We start from the raw sequence: 21407 nt of genomic DNA, 5'->3' as shown, positions 1-21407 counted from the left end.
TATATAGCGTCTTTCTGTAAGGAACTCATAGTTAACACAATTATAAATAATGAAGTACATGTTCACGAAGAAGTTAATTAAAATAACGATAATTGCACTATATTAGCAAATCATACGTGTCAGGGATTACACAAGTTCAGAAATCTCATTAATCGAAATACAACGTATAAAAATAACTTCATTCTACATTGTATTTAAATCCAAAGAACGAGTCATGGAAATATCTCGTGTCATATTTCTGTAACTATGAATAACAAACTTGTCCTCAACACCTTGTAAAATATCAGTCACCATAAACAGGTTAAAAAATACGATGTTACGAAATTATCATTTCAGTTTCCACTTTGTTAATTACATTACCTAAGATACGATACAAATTTTTCGTAATCAATCATCAAACGCATAAATGAAAAGCTACCACCTTATTCTCTTAGTTTCATGCTAAGTATTGATAGGTAATTAAAAACTAGCAAACATTAGACGCACCTGGTTTTCCCTTTTCTCCAACGTAGTGTGGTTGCGATCTTCGTTTAGTACGTATTTGACTTGTTATGTTATCAGCCTTTGAGTTCCACAAATGTCCAGGGTGGCAATCAACTGAAATACATTAAAATGATAACATTACTTTAATTCATAGTTCTAGTATTGGGTTTGATATTCATAAATGTATCTATTCTAGGATAGAAGCTAAAAAAAATACATTACTGTTATTTAACACGTGTTTGTACTAAACTGAGTTCATTCATTTTGTAATATTATGACAGTCCGCATAAGTGCGACACGTTCAAATCAAATTGTGCTTATACTTTGATAGCTGTGATATGTAGCTTCAAGAAGTTTAAATGAAGTGTCAAAACTGGAGAATTATGGGTGAAATTTTATTAAAATGTGAAGTGTGTGTATTACTTTTTCGTCACGTGTATTAAAGATTGTTCTTTTTATTCTCCTTTATTTCTGCTTAACTTGCTTCATGGGTATACACGACTGTTTCCATTAAAGTTTAATAAGAGAGTTATGAGTTTTATAAATATATATATTTATATATCTATAGATAGATAGATATATGTTAGTGTTAAATTTAGTTATTTTTTTAGAAGCGATAGTTTATCGCAAGTTTGTTTAGGTAACCATATACGAATCACACTTGTGTTGTCACTAGTTGATGACTGTTATATTATTGCGTCATATTGCTAGAGCCTCATAAGTTTTCTCGTTGAGTATGATTGCATCATATCGCGTTATGTGTGAAAAAGTCTAAGCCTCTGTTGGACTATAAATGCTCGTCCAGATATATATATATATATATATATATTTAGACAGATCTACGAGGGCTGTTAAAAAAAATACGCAGACTGTTTGAATTGCGCGGCTCCAGTTGGTTCCAGAGGAAACCGCTTGGTGTCGCTAGGTTCGCACAGGTCAGCTGATTACGACGCCATTTCCTGATTGCAGGTATCTTCATTTGTGTATTAGCTACGCGGTTTTAAGTGAAGTGCGATTTTTTCGTTTGGCGGATTTCAGAATGAATGACCTGAAGGAGCAACAACTTGCTGTGAAATTTTGTGTTAAACTTGGAAAATCTGCGACTGAAACTTTTGCTATGCTTAACACGGCTTAAGGTGATGTTGCTATGAAGCGTACGGCATGTTTCAAGTGGCATGAACGTTTTAAGGATGATCGACAGTCCATTGAAGATGATGAGCGTCCTGGACGTCCTTCAACGTCAACTGACGACCCACACGTCGACAAAATCAAAACCCTGATGCGGGCAAATCGACGTCTGACTGTCAGGGAGCTTGCTGAAGAGTGTGGGATATCAGTTGAATCTTGTCACGAGATTTTGACCGAAAAATTGAAGATGCACCGCGTTGCTGAGAAATTCAGCCCTCAGAACTCGTGTGTTTTTGGCCAAACACTCGATCACTGTTCTTCCCCATCCCCCCTACTCACCTGACCTTGCTCCTTGCAATTTTTTCTTGTTCCCCAAACTCAAAAGACCCTTGAAAGGAAGAAGATTTGAGACGATTCCCGAGATAAAAGCAAATGCGACGAAGGAGCTGGAGGACATTACAAAAGAAGCGTACCAGGACTGTTTCAACAAGTGGAAACACCGTTGGGATAAGTGTGTGCGTTGGGGAGGAAAGTACTTTGAAGGGGTCCCAGACCTGTAACTTCTAAATAAAGTACATTTTGTTTTATGACGTCAGTCCGCGTATTTTTTGAACAGACCTCGTACACTGAGTGATTGTAAGTTTAACCATGGAAAGCATAAAGTGAAAGTATCACAAACTGTATTGTAATAATATAGTAGAAGATAATTCGTCTTGTCAAAGTAACTAAAACAGTCTGTGTAGACTTCGGCGAAAAAGATAATTATTTAGAACACTGGATACAACAAAATAGCCAAAACTGTAAGGAAAACTTGTATATATGTTTATCTTGTTTTAATATATTATTTTAAAATAAGTGAACTGTGTGCTGTTTATTGTTAATATTTATTGCCAACAAGTCATGGAGAACCTGTGTAAAGAATTGGGCCTGTCTGCATATAACAACCTAACGTTATTTAAATTCAAAGGAAGACTTGATTGCTCGATTTTTGGCTACCAATATCCTGATAAACTATTCAGTTTAATCTAATTACATAATGTAATGACCAATGTAAAAATAATCTTCCTGATAAACGTAGTACAGAAATACCTTGCACAGTGCGATTAATGCATTGGATAAAACTACCGCATTGATTGAATCAGCACTGGTTTGGTTTGAATTTCGCGCAAAGTTACACAAGGGCTATCTGCGTTAGCCGTTCCAAATTTAGTAGTGTAAGACTAGATGAAAGGCAGCTAGTCATCACCACCCACCACCAACTCTTGGGCTACTCTTTTACCAACGAATAGTGGGATTGACCGTCACTTTATAACGCCCCCCACGGCTGAAAGGGCGAGCATGTTTGGTGCGACGGGAATTCAAACTCGCGACCCTTGGATTACGAGTCGAGTGCCTTAACCACCTGTTCATGCCAGGCTAGTTTTAACAGGAAAATTAATGGTACGTGAGTATCACAAGGAATTTCTTCATACTAAAATTAATTAAGCATGATTAGTTAGAAAAATATAATAAATACAAATAGTTATGAGGTAAAATAAAAACGAAATGAATTGATAAACTTTATTTTGAAAAATTAAAACTGTAAAATAATTACAGATTAAAGAAAAATCTATCTAATCTAAGTTGCGCCATTTTCTTCTTCTTCTTTTCTTCGTGGAGTTCTTGGTAACACTGAATGGCATTTTTAACGCTTGTCGGACATTAATGCTGCAATATATGTCAGGATCATGATTCATAATTAAGTCTGAAGCAGTTTCCACTGCCCTAAACATTTTTTTCATATTTTGCGATCTTTTTAGAGAGATCCATTTATTATGAGTGAAAAAAGAAAGCGTGATGATACCGAGCCAAAGAAACGTAAATGGCTGACATTAGAACAGAAGCTTGAAATCATCAAATGTCATGAAGAAGGCGCTTCGTTTGCCAAACTCGCACGAAACAAAGGAATAAATGAATCATCTGTAAAAAGAACTGTAAAGGAAAAGAATAAGAACAATTGGTATTGAATGGCTACCAATTCGTTTGCCTCGAAAATAATCGTAAAGAAAAGGAGCTGCCTAATAGTGAATATGGAATGTCTGCTATCAATATGGATAGAAGATTGCAATCAGAAGCAAATTTCTTTAGTCAAATAGAAATTCAAACGAAAGCTATGAGTCTTTTAAACGCCTTTATGGAAAACGTAGAAGAAGAAAACAATGGAGAAGGGGCAACTAATGAAACATTTTCGTCAAGTCGTGGTTGGTTCTTTCGTTTTAAAAAACGCTCTGGGATTCAAAATGTTCACATTGTAGGCGAAAATTTAGGTGCAGACAAAAGAGTTGGCGGTGGGTGGTGATGACTAGCTGCCTTTCCTCTAGTCTTACATTATTAAATTAGGGATGGCTAGCGCAAAGCCATATTTTCTAACTAATCAAGCTTAATTATTTTTACTGTGAAGAAATTCCTTATGATACTCGCGTATCATTAATTTTTCTGTTAAAACTAGCCCGGAATGGACAGGTGGTTTAGGCACTCAACTCGTAATTTGAGGATCGTGGGTTCAAATCCCCGTCACAATAAAGATGCTCGCCCTTTCAGCCGTAGGGGCGTTATAAGTTACGGTCAATCCCACTATTCGTTGGTAAAAGAGTAGCCCAAGAGTTAGTAATGACTAGCTGCCTTCCCTCTAGTCTTACACTGTTATATTAGGGACAGCTAATGCAGATAGCGCTTTTATGGCTTTAGATGAAATTCAAAACAAACCAAAGCTATTGAAACTATACCTCTTTCAATGCTGATTCAATCAATGCGGAAGTTTTTCCAACGCATCAACTTCACTGTGCGAGGTATTCCTGTAGTTGTTGTGCAACCCTATTTGCTTATGTAGAATTAAATGTTTATTGCTTTCATAATACTTGTTTATATAGAACAGGCTTCCTAAATTTTATACATTTATATAACTTTAAGTGAACAGTACTTAAACGTGATGAACGTTAAGTGTCCGTACATTGAAAATGTATTTTTGATATTTACCTCTCAAACATAGTAGCTTTTCCTGTCTTGTGCTGTCCTCTATATGCGCAATTTTCGCTCGTCATTAGATTTGATACTCTCACCTACGCTCATGAAATTTCTTGTTCTACAGCTATGCTAAAGATGCAAATGAACATGTAACAACCGTCCACCATTAACAGTTAGACACATCATCCTAGCGCAGCTAACTCCCTCTATACTTTAAACACTATTGTTACTTCAGAATTAGGAAATCAGGCACAATAGAAGCACTGGATTTGGAGAAAAAGGGAGAGAAGTCTGAGAAGAGGTAAGCAGTTATCAGAAATACATATTCAGGGTAGAAAATGTTAACTTTCGATACGACACCTTAACAACTCTAACACAGCTAGAATTCCACATTGAAACAGATGGATCTGTCCAAAAGCTACCAAGCGGAGCACTCTTCAGAAGACGCGCGAAGAGAACTCCTGTAACATGCATGCTCTTTGTCCTTTACAAAAATGCATGCCACTAAAACGGATAGAAAAGTTGTTCATCTAATCTATAATTGTACAAGCTACCTGGTGTAGGATAGTTAGGTCATTTCAGACCTATTTGTTGGTTAAACTCCAGAAAAAAAACAGGCATAATCAGATATTTGTTTTCTGGTCAATGGTATAATGACAGTCCCAACCATCTTCACAATCAAAAAGCAGAAGGTAAAAACAACTTCCATTTCGATAACGTAGGTAGAGCACATGTATGCATACCAAGTACACAAACAATACCAAGCTCCCGAGAAACCGGTATCTAGGTGATGATAGAAAGGGGGCATGCAAACATGATAAATTAATTCCAGTCCAAAATAAGTCAACATCAGGAATTTGTCATCTGGTCCATGGTAGAAGATGGCCCCTACCAGTTATATGTGTGAAGACTTTTGTTGGCTAGTCGTGTGCTAATCTAACACTACTCCACCCGGGAATAGGTATAAAGCCATAGATATGATGGAAAAAGCCAGCCAGAAAGATAAACAATAAAATGGATTTATCCAATCCAAAACACCTAGAATCGAGAAGTTTTCTTTCAGTCTGTGGTAGAAGGAAAGTATTAACCATCTACACCAACAGAATAGAACTGCCATTCTCTCAACAGAGTGGAATCAGTCACATTCACAAAGAAAGCCGTCTTGGTTCATCACCTAAGTGGTTGGGAACAGTTAAGTAGGAAGGACTCACACATTTTCCTACGAGAGGGAAGGAACAACATTTTGGAAAGTCCAGAGCAATGCAACACTGTAAGACAGTACAATGAGTAATCATGAAATCTTGTCCCATGGTCCCAGTATATTTAAGTAGGACTGGGGGATTTGCAGTGATCGTGACAGTGCTTTATTCGTGATAGTCCACAAGTTAGTATTATCTGATGCAGACATTAGTTAAAAAGCAAGATACCATGAGGCAATCTCCAGCAGTCTTTGGAACACACAGTTTCTTCAGTGAGCAGCCAGTGAAAAGATGAGATGACAATGCTCATAACGATGCATGATGGTGATAACTGGGAAATTCCAGGAATACGTTTAAATAATGAGGTATCGGCAAGACGAATAAGCTGGCAAATCCATGTGGCATGGGCAATAGAAAAAAGATCACAGTTAAAGGAAGAACCCATTGTGTAAAAAGATGAGAATGGAGCCCACAAAAGGAAGCTGATTGAGCGACATAACAAAGCATAACATGTACTGAGCAAAAATAATTTGGATCAGAATGGGAATAAAAATGAAAGAAGGAGAGGAGAAAAACGGGAGAGAAAGTGATGTCTCTCTCATGTGCTGCTGAGGTATAGAGAAAACTATCATCCAGACAAACGAGGACATTGGTGCTGTGATAGTAGATGCGAAAGATATTTGGTGCACGACGACCGCATGCAAAGAGGAGTAAGAAATACATCTTGAGAAAGAAGTGGAACAATAAGCAGCTAAAGGTTCAAAGGGTAAGGGTATGTAAGATAACACTGAAACTCCAATCAGGTAGGGATGTGAAGTGAGGCGGATGAATCAGGCAAAAGAAAGGCTACAAGAGAAAAAGGATGAGAAAAAAAAAGTGATGGGAAAAAGAAAAATGAAAGGTATTAAACAAGGCTGCACCATAGCCCGTAATAGTGGAAAGTGATAAAACATTGTTGAAGAGCCAACTAAATAAATTGTAAATATGGGAAACACTAGGTAGCAAAGGTGAGAAATCATGGTACAAAAAACAGCTCTATAACATACATCATTTCCTTTAGGAAACATTGGAATAAGGAAAGAAAGGCAAAGCAAGAAAAAAAGAAGGCTACTCATGTAAAGATTCTGAATTGTTTCATAAGGAACCAAACAAATTCCATTGGTGAAACCAGGGAGTAGTGACAGTGATATGACTTATGACAGACTGAGACTTATATAGAAGGGCTCAGGAAACTGGAAAAGATTTTAAGGGTAATGACTGAAACAAGCTCTGGACCAGAAACCACATTTAAGTAACTCAGAGTGGGGACTTAGAAGGACTTGACATGAGTAGCTTTGATAAAGGAAAGAACACAACAAAGAAGATAGTTAGAATGATAAGCATAGAGATAAAAATTGATATAATCCTGTCTGAAAGCAACCACTACCAATCCTGAAGGATGTGGAACTGGAGACCAGATGAAGGACAGTTTGGTATTGATATTGGTGGTAAATGCATTCAGAAGAGGAGTATAAAACATGGAGAATAATCATTGAAATAACTGAGAATCAAGGGCCAATCCATAGGCAGAATCTTGCCAGGACGAAAAAATCGATCTTATTCAAGATTCAGAGGATCCATGGCATGATAAGCAAGAAGACAAACTTGCTGAGACTGAGCCTAGAAAAGGAGATCAAATGTTCAAAACCAAAGTAAACTAGAATAGATGCCTTCGTGACAGCTGATGTAAGAGACAATGGGCCAATTGTAGGACTGAATCATGACCAAATTGCTCCTCACTAAAGGTAGGAAATAATCCAAACCCCAATAAATTGCAAAACGTTGATGTGTAGGGAAAATTCGACCACTACCAAATGACTTGAAATCTTCTGGAAATCCAGGTATGTTTCCTAACCTGTAAGAGAAGCATTTATAAAAAAAAGTGCGGTTTGAGCTAGGAAGGAAACAAAGGAACAACAGTCAAGGTGTTATCTCTGCTGAGCAACCATACAAAGTCAACCGATAGGGTAGGATGATGGTAGAGTCTACAGAAACCCGAAAAAGATAACATTGACTGTACATGTGTGCATGATTCCAGGGTATGAGAGCATGCATAAAAGTTCAGATACCCAAAAAAGGTAGAACCTTGCACACAGTTAGAAAAGGAAAGGACTTGGATTTGGAAACCAAAAATATCCACTAATATTGGGGATGAGATAGAAGAAATGGCTAAGTTAGCAAAAAGCTTATTGTAACAGACCTAAAAAAGTCATTCGTCTATATAATGATGGAACTTCAAACTCTGAGTGTAAAGATGGTAGGAAAAGGCTCTCACCATATGAAAGAAGACTCATGTCATTGATGTCAGAGCAAAAGATATAATGCAGAACTGAAACACTCAAACTCTTCAAACAAACTAAAGGAGGAAACATTTGGATAGAGGAAAGATGATGATATGAAGGTAAGTATTCGAGACATTGACCTTGGTCATTTAAAAGACCTGAAGTGTAAAACCAAAGAATAATGAGGAAAGACTTTATGGTGAACAGCAGGACAATGATAAAGCAGCTGAGGTTTGAGAGGTTTGATTTTATTGGAAGCCATAAACAACTTGGAATAAAACCCTGAATAAACGTGAACAAGTTGTTTGATAGTATCCTTACGTAAAAGATCGTGAACTGCCTTCAAGAGATGCTGGCATAAAAAGGGAAGGGGGAGGAAATAGTTTGTTAAGATAATATGAGCAGAAAATGTTATAACCTGAAGAACACAGTAGTCCACAGTGAATAACTTATGGGATAGGTCACTGACAAAACCGGAATCAGAAAACACAACAATGAGCAATTTGGCAACTTTCTTCAAAAACCTGGAAAGATAGCATCAGTACTGAAGAGGATGCGTGGGAGGGAGGTGGATGAGAACAGAGGTAAGAAAGGTTTGACAAAAACAAGAAATTGGGGAAAAGAGAGAGGAATGTTGATGTGCAACTCCACTAACGACTTCAAAATATTAAAAAGGTCCTAAAATAAACTGTTGTTAAAAAAGGCCCAAACAGAGACCTCACAAATAGAAAACAGACCAGAGGACATCCCTAATAAAGAGATTTCAACAACAAAAGAATCATGTATGAAGAGTGTATCTCAAGATGGCTGATATATGTATTAACACTTTTACTGATAAAGCAGAGAAGAGCGTTTCGACCTTTTCAGGTCGTCTTCAAGTTAACAAAAAGAAGAGATGCATTATGAAGAGATAAGGCCGAGGAAGATAACTGTTCCAACATGAAAAAGAGAAGGTTATGTGTTTATATGCTAAAAACCATCAGAGGAATGGTGGATTGTCTGAGAAAGGAAGTGTCTAAAATACATATACTGGGCAATAAACCTAGGAAATCATGTCCGCAAAAGCTGAAGTATGACATGAAGCATGAGACAGTATAGCAAAGACGGAGATGAAAAAGAGCTATTCAAATCCTGTTGGTCAGGACCAGATTTCTCTAAAAACTGGAAATTCGGCTAAGATTCCAGAGATGTACTAGGCTTCAAGATAATTTACTACTCGCAACGAACTATGGCTGAAATCTCCTCTGCAAAATGTGTAGAGCTCGAAGATGCAGATATAGCAAATAGATTGTAACGAACAGAGAGTTACCAAAACACATTAGGATTAATCAAAATTGCACACTCAAATGCCACATATAGAAGTAATAATAGTGTTCTAGGAGGATGTGTCGCACTCCTATTGGTGGAAGGTTGTAGCATGCTCATTGACATGCTACAGCGCTATTATCGCACGAGAAATGACTTGAGAGTAGGTAGGAGCGCCAGAGCTAGTGGTAAGAGAAAATTTCTTTTCTAGAGGTAAGGCATGGTATAGAAGTGTGTCTTTTTCTTTTCTTTGTTAAAAAATTAGTTCCATTAAATATGCGTTAACTTAAATTGTAAACAAAGGGCACATATAAAAATGCTCGATAAATTTAGTTTGGCTTACATAAAATAGAAGCAACTTTGTAAAGGCGTTCAGCGAGTTTGCTCAAAATAAAAGAAAATGAAACAGATGAGCATCGAAGTGAGACAGCATTCTAAGATGTGAATATAATTACTGGGAGCGAAATTCAAGAACTTTATTTCTTACTCTTTGTATAGCACCGCTATACTGTTCAAACATTCAATATTATTGTTTCCATAGGTGTTTATGAAGCAGCATCTTGTGGATTAACGTGTACGCTGTACAAAAATATAGTGGAAAAATGTGCAGCTATATGGATTTTAAAACCCGTAGGTTCTCACTGACGGCAAAAACTATGTAAAATATTAATAGTATGAAAGTAGGTTTCCCAAATATAATAAGTAGAATTTTGGATATTATGTTGTCATATATTTAACTGAATTGCAGATACTGGAAGCTTGCGAATGTCTGGGTGTAGCAAAACTGCAGACCTTAAAGTTACATTCCTGAAACAGCACACAAAAGCTCCTCATTACAAGCATATTCTTTAGACCTTCTTCAAGGAGAGAATAAATACTTTTTTGACTATATAATAATAACACTTCCCTGCCTGAAGAATAAGTTGTATGACAAAATCTCATGTGTGCTTCTTAGTACACTTTATTGATGAAATCGTGAAAATAACTGAATGTTGTTTTGAAAAGTTACTGAATAGTAGAGAAATTAAAATGGCAACTGTCACCATTCCTAAATTCAATTATGGTGGTTTCCAACTGAGCAGATACAAAAGATGAAGAAAACAGTGGAGGGGGATGCAGTTCTCCAGGACGTCCTAGTGAGATGTTATTTGTCGCCAAAATCACAAGTGGCTCATAAAAATCGTAGAATAACTTCTTCATCTTTACAGATATCCAAACTGAAATCAACTTCTGTGCAGAAAAGGCAGAGAGAATGAATCTCTTAGGTTGTCCAGAAATAAATATTGTTCTTAAATTGCGAAGTTTGGAAAAGTATAAATCAGTGTTCCAAAACGTGATTTAATCAAAGTTAGCACCATTTGCTTCAACACACTTTTGCCAACGTGTAACAATGATGTTTATGCATCTGCTGTAGAAATCAGAGTTTCTATGATCAATGCACTCCCTGATAGCTTCTTCTGCATCTGCCTGATTTTTAAAGCGTTTTTTGTTCAAAAAGTTGTCCAACTGCTTGAAAGAATGAAAATCTGTAGGGAAAAGGTCTGGGGAATAAGATGGATGAGGCAGAATCTCCATTCCCAATTTGTTCAATTTTTGAAGCGTCATCCTTGACAGGTCTCATAAGACCGATTTTGTTGATCTTCAGTCAACTCATGCGGAATCTACTTGTCTAAGATTTTCATCTTTCCAATCGCACTTAGGTGGTTGGCAATGCTTGATTTGCTTGTGCCTAGCTTTTATGCACGCTCACATACTGTTGTTCGAGGCTCTGTCTCAACTTCTTGACCTGTCATGGCCAGGTGGTTAAAGCACTCGAGTTGTAGTCTGAGAGTAGCGGGCTTGAATCCCCATTACGCCAAACATGCTCGCCGTTTCAATTATCAGGGCTTTGTAATGTTACTGTCAATCCCACTATTCGTTGGTAAAAGAGTAGCTCAAGAGTTGACGGTGGGTGTTGATGACTAGCTGCCTTCCCTCTAGCCTTACACTGCTAAATTAGAGAGGGCTTGCTCAGATAAACCTCGTATAACTTTGAGCAAAATTCAAAACAAACTAACAAAGAAACTCAGCTTTTTTCCTTGATGTGTTATCATCTAAAGATAGCTTCCTTCTACGACCTTAGTGGTTTTCCAGCCTTTCATCTCTATGTCGAAACCTTTCGAACCAACGACAATCTGTATGTTTAGTAACAGATCCATGGACGAGTGCTTGGTTGATATTCCGTGCAGTTTCTGTAGCTTTTTGTTCAAGTTTGACGTCGTAGAGGAAAATCAGACGGAAGTTCTTCTTGTCCATGCTGCCTTGGAGGTTGCAAAACTTACTCTGAGTAGAGTTGAAACAGTAGACAATTAAGACACCTTGTAAGCGACAAACGTTGGATTAAACCAACCGACCAACGATAAATTACTCAATATTCAGCTTTTCAGTGTTATAGTGAGAATTCCGACATTTATTTCTGTACAACGTAAAACTTTACACAAACGAGAGTCTCCCCTGAGAAAGTATCAAATAAATAGTATTCCCTTCATAAAATGATTCAAGTGCTCCTGTAAAACGCCTACTTTGCATTCAAATATAACTTCTAACACCACAATGCAATTGCATAACCAACGAGCATTTTGAGCAAATCCAGATATGATACAATCATGTCGTGTGCTCTCTGAGTTAAAAAGGTAAAGTAAATAGACATAAATACAGTAAAATGAGTATATGTAAAAACAGTTTAAATAAGCCATTTAGTTATGATATATTTTGAATATAAACAATTTTTGGCTAAACAGTAGTATGTTTAATTTGGTTATCTGTGAAAATATTTAAATTACAGCAACATTCAGTAAAATATTGTCTAATATACGGTTTTTACTTAGTTGAAAAGGGCAACCTAGTTTCAAGACAAAAATGTATAATTTAGTATATGTTAATTTAATTCAGTTTGATAAACTTATCAGATTTTTAAAGTCCTGACTTTAGACAGAAAAGCGTTATTTCCGGAAAAGATAAATGTTTAATTTTTTCTCTGTACATTTAATTCAGAGGAAGGTCTCTAACAGATGTTTTGCAGTGTATGGATTTCCAACTTATATTGAAAGGATAACTTAATTTCTAGTAAAAACAGAGCTATTTAATTTAGATTTTTGTGAAAGTTTCTCAGCTAAATTTAAAATGTTAGGAAATCAAAATTCATTTTAATTTGTTCAATGTTACTGCCACCGACACAACGACATGTTTGCGGATTTGCAAAGCTAGAAATCCGGTTTCGAGACCCGTGGTGAACAGGGCACAAGAAGTCCATTTTGTATCTTTGTGCTTATTTACAAACAAACAAATGAATGTCACTCAGTTCTTCATATTGGTATTTGTGCTACGAGGATCCTTCTTATACATCTCAGTTAGGGACAGAAAAGTTGCAACTTATAACAAAACAATTTATAAAGGGAAATTTACCCCCATAAGAATAATGGGAAATGGGAGATAAGAAGTGTAAGAACATTTACAGTGTTTATGAGACGCAAAGTGTAGCAAATTTCCTATAAGAAACAACGAAATATGATATTCAATAGGGATCATAACTTAAGAAAATGCTGTTTTATACCTAGAAACCAAAATTAGTACTTTACACGTACAGTACCTGTGCCATACTATACCATGCAACACATAACGCACACATAAGTGTATTACTTACATTTATAAGTAATTTTGAGTTCACGCATTTATATTTACGAAACACTTCAGTAATAACAATTTTATGAGCATTATAAAGCTGCTCTGTACATTGTAAAGCATTTTCCTTTTTAAATACAAAATATTTCTAATATTTTATAGCAGTGACTGAAAGAGAAAACCGTTTTTAGTTTTTAAAAAACGTAGAATATTAAATAGCAGTTTAACAAGATTTCACCATAACCTTTACCTTTAGTTATTAATTTGGATAATTTATGTATTGTGCTTGATTTGCTTGATTGAAGAAGATATTGGGAGAGGATCTGGCAGTGGAGGAAAATAGAAATGCAGTTGTAAGGTCATCAACATCATTGACATCCCCCGTCTTTATCTCTACAGAAGATGTAGGGTTTTCCTTCACTTGAGTGGCAGAAATGCCTGCTTTGGATTCCCTGGGGGTATTTTTTTTAAATAAAGAGTCCAGGGTTGTCTTAAATTCCTTAAATGGATTTGTTACGAGTTTTGTCACACAGTTAGAAATCCAGACAAGCTGTGACAGTTTGGAGAATTGTCTACTTTTTGGATGTTATTAGTTGATGTTTATGGTACATTCTTTAATTAAATAAAACTTCTTTAGTCCAGTTGTTTGCTTGTAAATAAGTACAAAGTTATACGAAGGCCTATCTGTGCTCTGCCTACCACGAGTATCGAAACCTGGTTTATAGTGGTGTAAGTCTGCAGACATAACGCTCTGCCACTGGGTGGCTGTTTAGTGCACAACTACCATTAGTATTTAAAATACAAATTAATGTTAAGCGTCACTGAAAATAAAAAAATATGATGCTGCATTTTTCCACGTGAATGACTTATAATGATAAGCGAAAGACTGCTAAATTTAGTGAAGATATACACACTATACTTAAAGTTAGAAGTATTAAATCTACAAAGACTTTAAATGAATACAGAGATGTCATGTGGTTGATCAAATTGACTACGCCTATGTTCAGAGAGTTAACCCTCCCAGTACTGCTTGTATGTTGTAAAAATAAATCTATTTTCCCACAAATAGCTCTTTCAAAACTTATTATTCGTAAATTTATAGGGTACCTTTTAAAGGAAGGTTTAAAGAGTTTAATTATCTTTAGAAAAATTGTAACTATTATTCTTTTGTTTTTAAGTTTAGTATATCAGTCTTACGATCGTGCAAAGTACAGGATTTTAGTTTCACTTACTTTCAGGTGATGTTAATAACAGAACATTATATAGAATCCTAAATTAATAATGACTTAAGTTTCAATATATTTTAGGTACATCAAAAATTCAACAACATAAGTAGTGTATGCTACTGACACTTTATTTAATTATTTCAGAAGTATAAATTTGTTACTGTGCGGCATTACTGATGTCTATATATGAAAATTCCAAAAATAAATATGATGTTTTTTGATACTCACCATTCTCGAAATAGTGAATGATTCTGTTGTTAATATCGTATTCCAGTTGTAAAACTTCCTGCCAGAGGGGTACGAAGTCTGAAATGGGTGCTGCAAACACATTTGCCATAAATATATTTATAACACTTTTTATTAAGTAATTTAAAATCTCTACAAATCTCTCGGCATTTTATTTTTATCATTTTCATCATTCTATGTTCTTCCTAAACTGTTTCGTGATTAAAATTATAAATATGAACATCTCACCATAAATAACCATTTGTTCCATTTTATAGCCAGAACTTTTCTAGTAGTACCGAGACGTTTAGATTTGCTGATAATTGTAAATTATGCTTTATAACTATCAGAAACTTCACGAGCCAATAAATACTGAATTCCTTTGGAATGGTCTAATAGCATTATTTAGCTTTTATTTTTACGTTTTAGAAGCGATATCGTATCTTTGTTGTCTGTGGTTTGAAATACACGGCACTATAACTTTGTGTTACGTCACAGAGCATGATAAAAAGTATATGTTTAACAACTACTTGTATACAAAAGCAATGGCATTTATCATATAATGTAAAAAAGTCTTTGTTTAATAACAACCAGTAAAAAATTTGTAATGAAAGATATTAATCTTACTTAAATGAAAACAATATATATCTAGACTCTCTCCAACTTGGAAAATCTGATAATATTAAAATTCTTTAAATATACAGAAATATATTTCTGTTAAAATCGCTTATTTCTTTGAAATGATACGTCTGAGCCTCATACCACTGGTTTTGTTTGTTTTGGAATTTCGCACAAAGCTACTCGAGGGCTATCTGTGCTAGCCGTCCCTAATTTAGCAGTGTAAGACTAGAGGGAAGGCAGCTAGTCATCACCACCCACCGCCAACTCTTGGGCTACTCCTTTACCAACGAAAAGTGGGATTGACCGTCACATTATAACGCCCCCACGGCTGGGAGGGCGAGCATGTTTTGGCGCGACTCGGGCGCGAACCCGCGACCCTCAGATTACGAAGTGCGCGCCTTAACGCGCTAGGCCATGCCAGGCCCCATCCCACTGGTGCCCACCGTTTCAATACTAATATAGTTACAGGGCTGTCAGAAGAGAGGAGAGGTTGAGTGCATGCTAATCCTACTAGAGTTTGAAGGAATGCCCTCCAGAAGACTTGTAAAAAAAGTGGGTGCTGTGAGATTAAATCTGGAAGCAACCTTGTAAAAAATATAGCCTCAACAATTGTATAGCTGTTCACAAAAACTCCAGAAATATCCACGAAAGGTCAATAAAAGTAGGGGATTCGGCCGACCCACTTTCTGCATATAACGTAAATGGACCGAAGGGACCATTCATAGTAAATTGATAAGAAGAGCCTCTTATATATATTATATAAAATATTTAATATTTTTACTGTGTTTATATATTTGTTTAATCTTTTTATATTATGAGTAATTTTTACGAAATTGATACAATTTACTGATTTATGTGTCGCTTAAGTATAAGCACTATATACAAATCGTATCTACCAATGAAATTACATCTTTTTTTTTTCGGTCCGAGCGAACGCTGCTTTGCTCGCCATTAGCCATTTTGCAGCATTTTATCATATATGCGGTTGGTATGATTTTCACATTTTATTATATTTAATCCTTTTATCCGGAACTGTAGTTTTCATTATGAGTAACAATATAATCTGATTTTCAACATCATTTTCGCCTTATAATTTTGTTGCTGGTTTTTAATTACCTTAATACACAGGCTTTTCATCACTATAGTACTGTGCAAACATGTTAAGACAAGAGAATATTTTGTCATTCTTTCCATTTTGTGAGACTAATTTTTCCATGTCATTACAAAATGTAAATTTCGGTATTACAGTAATGTTTCACTTACCCTTGATGACAGCTGAATAATCCAGAGTGAGAATACTCATTATTCTTTAGAATTTACATATACCTGTTCCAAGGGTATGTCATAAGTGTTCTGTTTGAATGTGCATGCTGATCAAAGTTAGTCTGAAATAACTGTCATTGTACTCCATGCAGTGTCTCAACTATATAGAAAGAAGCTAGTATATGGTATCACTATATGCTAGAGAAATCAGTTTAATAGCATTCCACAAATAAACCTTGATAGAAATAGTGTTGAATAGCACTACATATTAAGTTTTGTTGTTATGTCACAGAAAAAAAGGAAGTGTTAGAAGAACAGAGAGTTTGAATAAAAGCTTTAAGTGATGATGTCTGGACTCTCAACCAAATTGCTGCAGACTTGAAATTCTCCTCAAAAACTGTCAAGTATACTAGAGATCATGATACTGAGACAGATAAATTTGAAAATTGGAAAGCGAGAGACATAATACCTAAACTCAACGATAATGATGTTAAGTATCTTCATTTATGAAGCTTTCGAAACAGAAGGAAGACTGCCACTGATCTCAAGCATGAGATAAACAACTATGTACCAAATTACAGAAAAGTGTCAACATCTGCAATATCAAGAAAACTCCATGTGAATGAAATATTTGGTCATGTAATTCTTAACAAACCTTTACTTCGATCTCCATGTATTGTCAAGAGACTTAAATTGGACTGAAAACTGGACTGCTGATGATTGAAAAAGGGTGTTGTGGATGGATTAGTTTCAAGTTTGAAATATTTGATTAAAATCGTAAATTTTTCGTCCGGCACAAGAAAAGTGAAAAATACCTCAATGCATAGCGCCTACCATGAATCATAGAGGAGGCAGTGTGATGGTTTGGGAGTTTGAGAGTGTTTTTCTGCTGAAAGAACAGGATTTATCTGCAACATAGATGGAATAGTGGACCACTGCAAGCAAGGCCGGATTAAGAGTTTTATTAGCTCTGGTTTTTTCAACTTATAGAAGTACCCTCGAGACAGAACCTCTACGTGCACTACATTTATAATCATGGCTTGAGGCCCTGGGCTTCAGCCCAATAAACCAATGCCTTAATCCCGGGTTGACTTCAAGTACTATTAGATAACGTAATGGTATACCAAGTGGTTTGCATTTTATTGGTAAGGGATCCTAGTACCAAGAAGATCATAATGACCCCAAAAACTCATTCAACCTATGCAGAAATTACTTAGCTAAGAAAGAAGTTGCTGGAGTCATTCAAATGACGTAATGTCCCTTACAGAGCCATGATCTCAACCCAACTGAGCAGATCTGGATTTGATAAATCAAAAGCTTGACAAATAAAAAGTTACTTCCAATGAAACATCATGTGAATGTGTTAGAGACATTTGTTGTAAAATTCTAAAGGACATTTTAATTAAATATGTTGTAACAATACCTGAAATACTGTCTGCAGTTTTTAAAGAAGAGGAAGGGGCAAAAAATATTAACTGTTTGTTGAGCTCAAGCACTTCCACTGAGTTTCTGTTGTACTAAATATAAAGATTAATGAAATTCTGATCTTTCAGCTGTGATTTACCTTCTATTGTTCTTTTAAAGCTGCCTTAAACATAATATTTGACTTTGTCTTAATTCTTTTGCACAGTACTATTAAAATTATGGGGTCTTGGATTCAGAGTAAATAATAAGCCCCTTGGAGAAAGTCAAACCCCCCATTTTCAAAACACTTTGTACGAGCCAGAAATATACATAATATTGTGGTAATCTTATGAACTTCAACATGAACAATCTAAACCGCTCTTCTTGTAAACATAATAAGATATTTATAAATTCCATCCGATTTATATTTTTTTTTCTTTGTATGGGCCCCTGGCGGTCTCCAAGAGCAGACAAACCTTAATCCCTCACTTACCACTATTTAAAAGTTTTTCATTTAGACGTGTTAATTTATCCTTATGAAGATTTTATACATTAAGAACTACGATTAAATTTTATTTTTAAGATTATTTATTCACACCATGCATACTAAAGACAACGTGTGTGAAGGTTTAGCAACATGTATGTGTAAAGTGTAAGTTCTAAATAAAATGTTACCTACACCAGTTCTCTCTTAAACATATGAACAAATAGCCAAAAAACTCATCACTACATTATATGCTTTACTGCTTTTCAGAAAAAAACGAGGGTTTTCTTATCCTATGGGCTCTTCTTTTTACAAAACCAGGTATGAAACCTGTGTCAAGCTACTTTGAAACTATTCTTGCTCCTAGTTCCATATTTCATATTGTTTGCTCTATTTTATTGAAAAAAGGAGAAAATTATTTTAAATAAGAATCGAAATGGCATTAAACAATATAAGCAGTAAATAAATATGAATATTAATGGGGCGCAACATATTCCTTAACTTACTAACCCAAATTATATAATGTACCACGACACAAACCATATTATATAATGTACTACTACACCAACCATATTATATAATGTACCACTACACCAACCATATTACATAATGTATACGCTACACCACTGTAAAGATTAAAGTGAGGATATTATTCTACACAACAACCTAAGAGATACAACAATGTAGACCAGAAACCAGTGTGAAGATTATTCTACGTATTAACGTACATTGTCCTGTTCTATGTAATTTTCGATACGGGCAAACTAATGTGAAGACTTAGTAAGAACTTTTCATTTGTTTTTAAGTCTATTTGTGCATGTATTGTTCCCATAAATTGCACATTAAAAATATATATTATCCCAAAGCAGATCTCTTATCACATGATTCCAGCAGAGAACCTGTGTCAAGGCTATGTAAACAAGATTAGACATGATGTAACTAAAGCAGGCGTAATGTGAACGGCTTGTAGCAACAAACCATAACAACATTGATTTTATACAAGGGTGAACTGAGACGTGCTGAGGGCCTACGTTATGTCTAGCTTGAGACCTTCCAGCAAATTAAAACACTTTAAACAATTTTCGACTGCATAGTTACTGACAACTGCATACGGTGAGACTAAAGCTATAGTTTTTTCTAGCTTAACTTAAAGAACGCCACTGGTTCTAGTATACTTTTAGATGTTATCAGAGAAGGCCTTAGAGAATATTTCTCTCAGCATGTCGTCAGTACGAGACGTTGAATCAAGTTTCAATATGAGTGTAACCGTGCACTGTTCATGAAAACATCGTCAGACTAGAAGCTGAAACTTTACTAAATCATTCACGATGTCAAAGCTTGTTAAATTCTATATTTAAACATGGACTGAAGGTAAGAGCAACGCCAACCTCTCCTGGTCAGAAGGTTGGGGTGAGCTCAACTCCGCATCATATGGGCACATATACCGTAGTATTTACCAGTAAGTATTTTTGGAGGCTACAGGGAAGGCTAAGACACATTTTGTGTTGCTTCATCCCTCAAATATTACTCACAACATACAAATTGATTATTATATTTCGCATGAACGCAAGAAATTTGCCACTTTTGAATATCAAGATATCAAGAAGGCACAAAACGAAAAAAAAATAACATCTTAAATTTGAACTTAGATTATACATATGTTTTTTATTTCTGTTTTATTTCAACATGCTCTGATGGGTCGGCGGGTAAATTTAAGATCTTAAAACGCTTCAATTCGGGGTTCGTTTGTTTCCGCGAATTGAATGTACCTTTGTGCTAGAAAACAAGAACAAAAAAATCTATTTTAAAAACTCAGTTATATGTAACTTTAACTATATTCCTTAGTTTGCTTACTTTGAAGGGGATCAAAATTACTTATATTGCATCATACTGACAATCACTTAAGACGACTTTAGGGCGGCATCATACTGACAATCACTTAAGACAACTTTAGGGCGGCATCATACTGACAATCACTTAAGACAACTTTAGGGCGGCATCATACTGACAATCACTTAAGACAACTTTAGGGCGGCATCATACTGACAATCACTTAAGACAACTTTAGGGCGGCATCATACTGACAATCACTTAAGACAACTTTAGGGCGGCATCATACTGACAATCACTTAAGACAACTTTAGGGCGGAATAACGTTACGATCCTTCACCATCATATAAATTATCCTCTCCCCTTCAAATCAGCAGGAGACTTCGCCTGTTACTCTGCCTGGAAAAAAAATTAGAAAAACTCTCTTAAAGAAGCTTATGCTTCTCTTTTAGTTTCGAAGAAATGTGGATGAGTGTTTACTTTGTGTTACTAATAACAAAATATTCAGCCGTGTTTCTCTTTTGATATATCCATTATTATATTCAAAGCCTGATTTTTTTATGATAATGGTATCTGTAAGATCAACCGTGAAATTTATTCACACATTTTCCTGACATCTGAACCATTGTACTGGGTAACTATTATTTGAACAAAAACAACAACAACAAAAACAGCTTACCAGGAGGAGAAGGTTCTGGAAGTGGTGGTCCAGATGGTGAAAATGACAACACCCGTTCATAGAAAAATACAATATACAATAACAGCACTGATATTAGAAGCCTTGCTCTCATGTTGAATCTAAACTCTAAACCCGATACTAAAGCAATGAACATGAAAATAAAATAGCAGGTTACAAAAAATAAAGTTCCGCCTACAAATACCATTCCTTCTAAGCCGATGACATATGACTGAAGTGTTTTCAGTTCAAGGATAAAACATTTGGTTGAATGATATGTGTTTATCATCTCTCTCCCATCACTTTTTTTCTTCAAAAATGTTTATGTTGTATAGTTCAGTGTTTATATCTTGAATAGTCTTTGTAAACATAGCCTTTTCCTAGTGAATAATGATAACCCTGTATAGTCATAACAGAAGTAAGTTATTTTTCTCTTAAATATGTTTATGTTGGTACGTTCTATAATTAAAATAATGTACGCTCGAGATCAAAATTAGTTTCCGAAGAAATACCTTTTAGGGTATTGGTTAGTTACTTTCATGGTTTGCTTTTAAGTAAAATGGAAGAATTTTTATCCAA

At 35.5% G+C, this 21407-nt stretch overlaps 1 protein-coding gene across 1 annotated transcript in view; it reads right to left on the bottom strand.

The window, feature by feature from the left end:
• The window catches only part of LOC143244278 (uncharacterized), a 29735-nt gene extending 8742 nt beyond the window's left edge, over positions 1-20993 (bottom strand). The window contains exons 1-3 of the mRNA XM_076488639.1: positions 20832-20993; positions 14554-14643; positions 487-597 (exon numbers count right to left, since the gene is read on the bottom strand). Of these exons, the coding sequence (XP_076344754.1) occupies positions 487-597; positions 14554-14643; positions 20832-20985 (355 nt within the window). The 5' untranslated portion in view covers positions 20986-20993. The remainder of the gene's footprint in view (positions 1-486; positions 598-14553; positions 14644-20831) is intronic.
• Positions 20994-21407: the final 414 nt, after the last annotated feature.

Source organism: Tachypleus tridentatus, chromosome 2 (genome assembly GCF_004210375.1).
Source record: "Tachypleus tridentatus isolate NWPU-2018 chromosome 2, ASM421037v1, whole genome shotgun sequence".
In the NCBI taxonomy this organism is placed as follows: Eukaryota; Metazoa; Arthropoda; class Merostomata; order Xiphosura; family Limulidae; genus Tachypleus; species Tachypleus tridentatus.
Note: the sequence above shows the minus strand (reverse complement) of the source record. Positions and strands in the feature narration are given on the sequence as shown.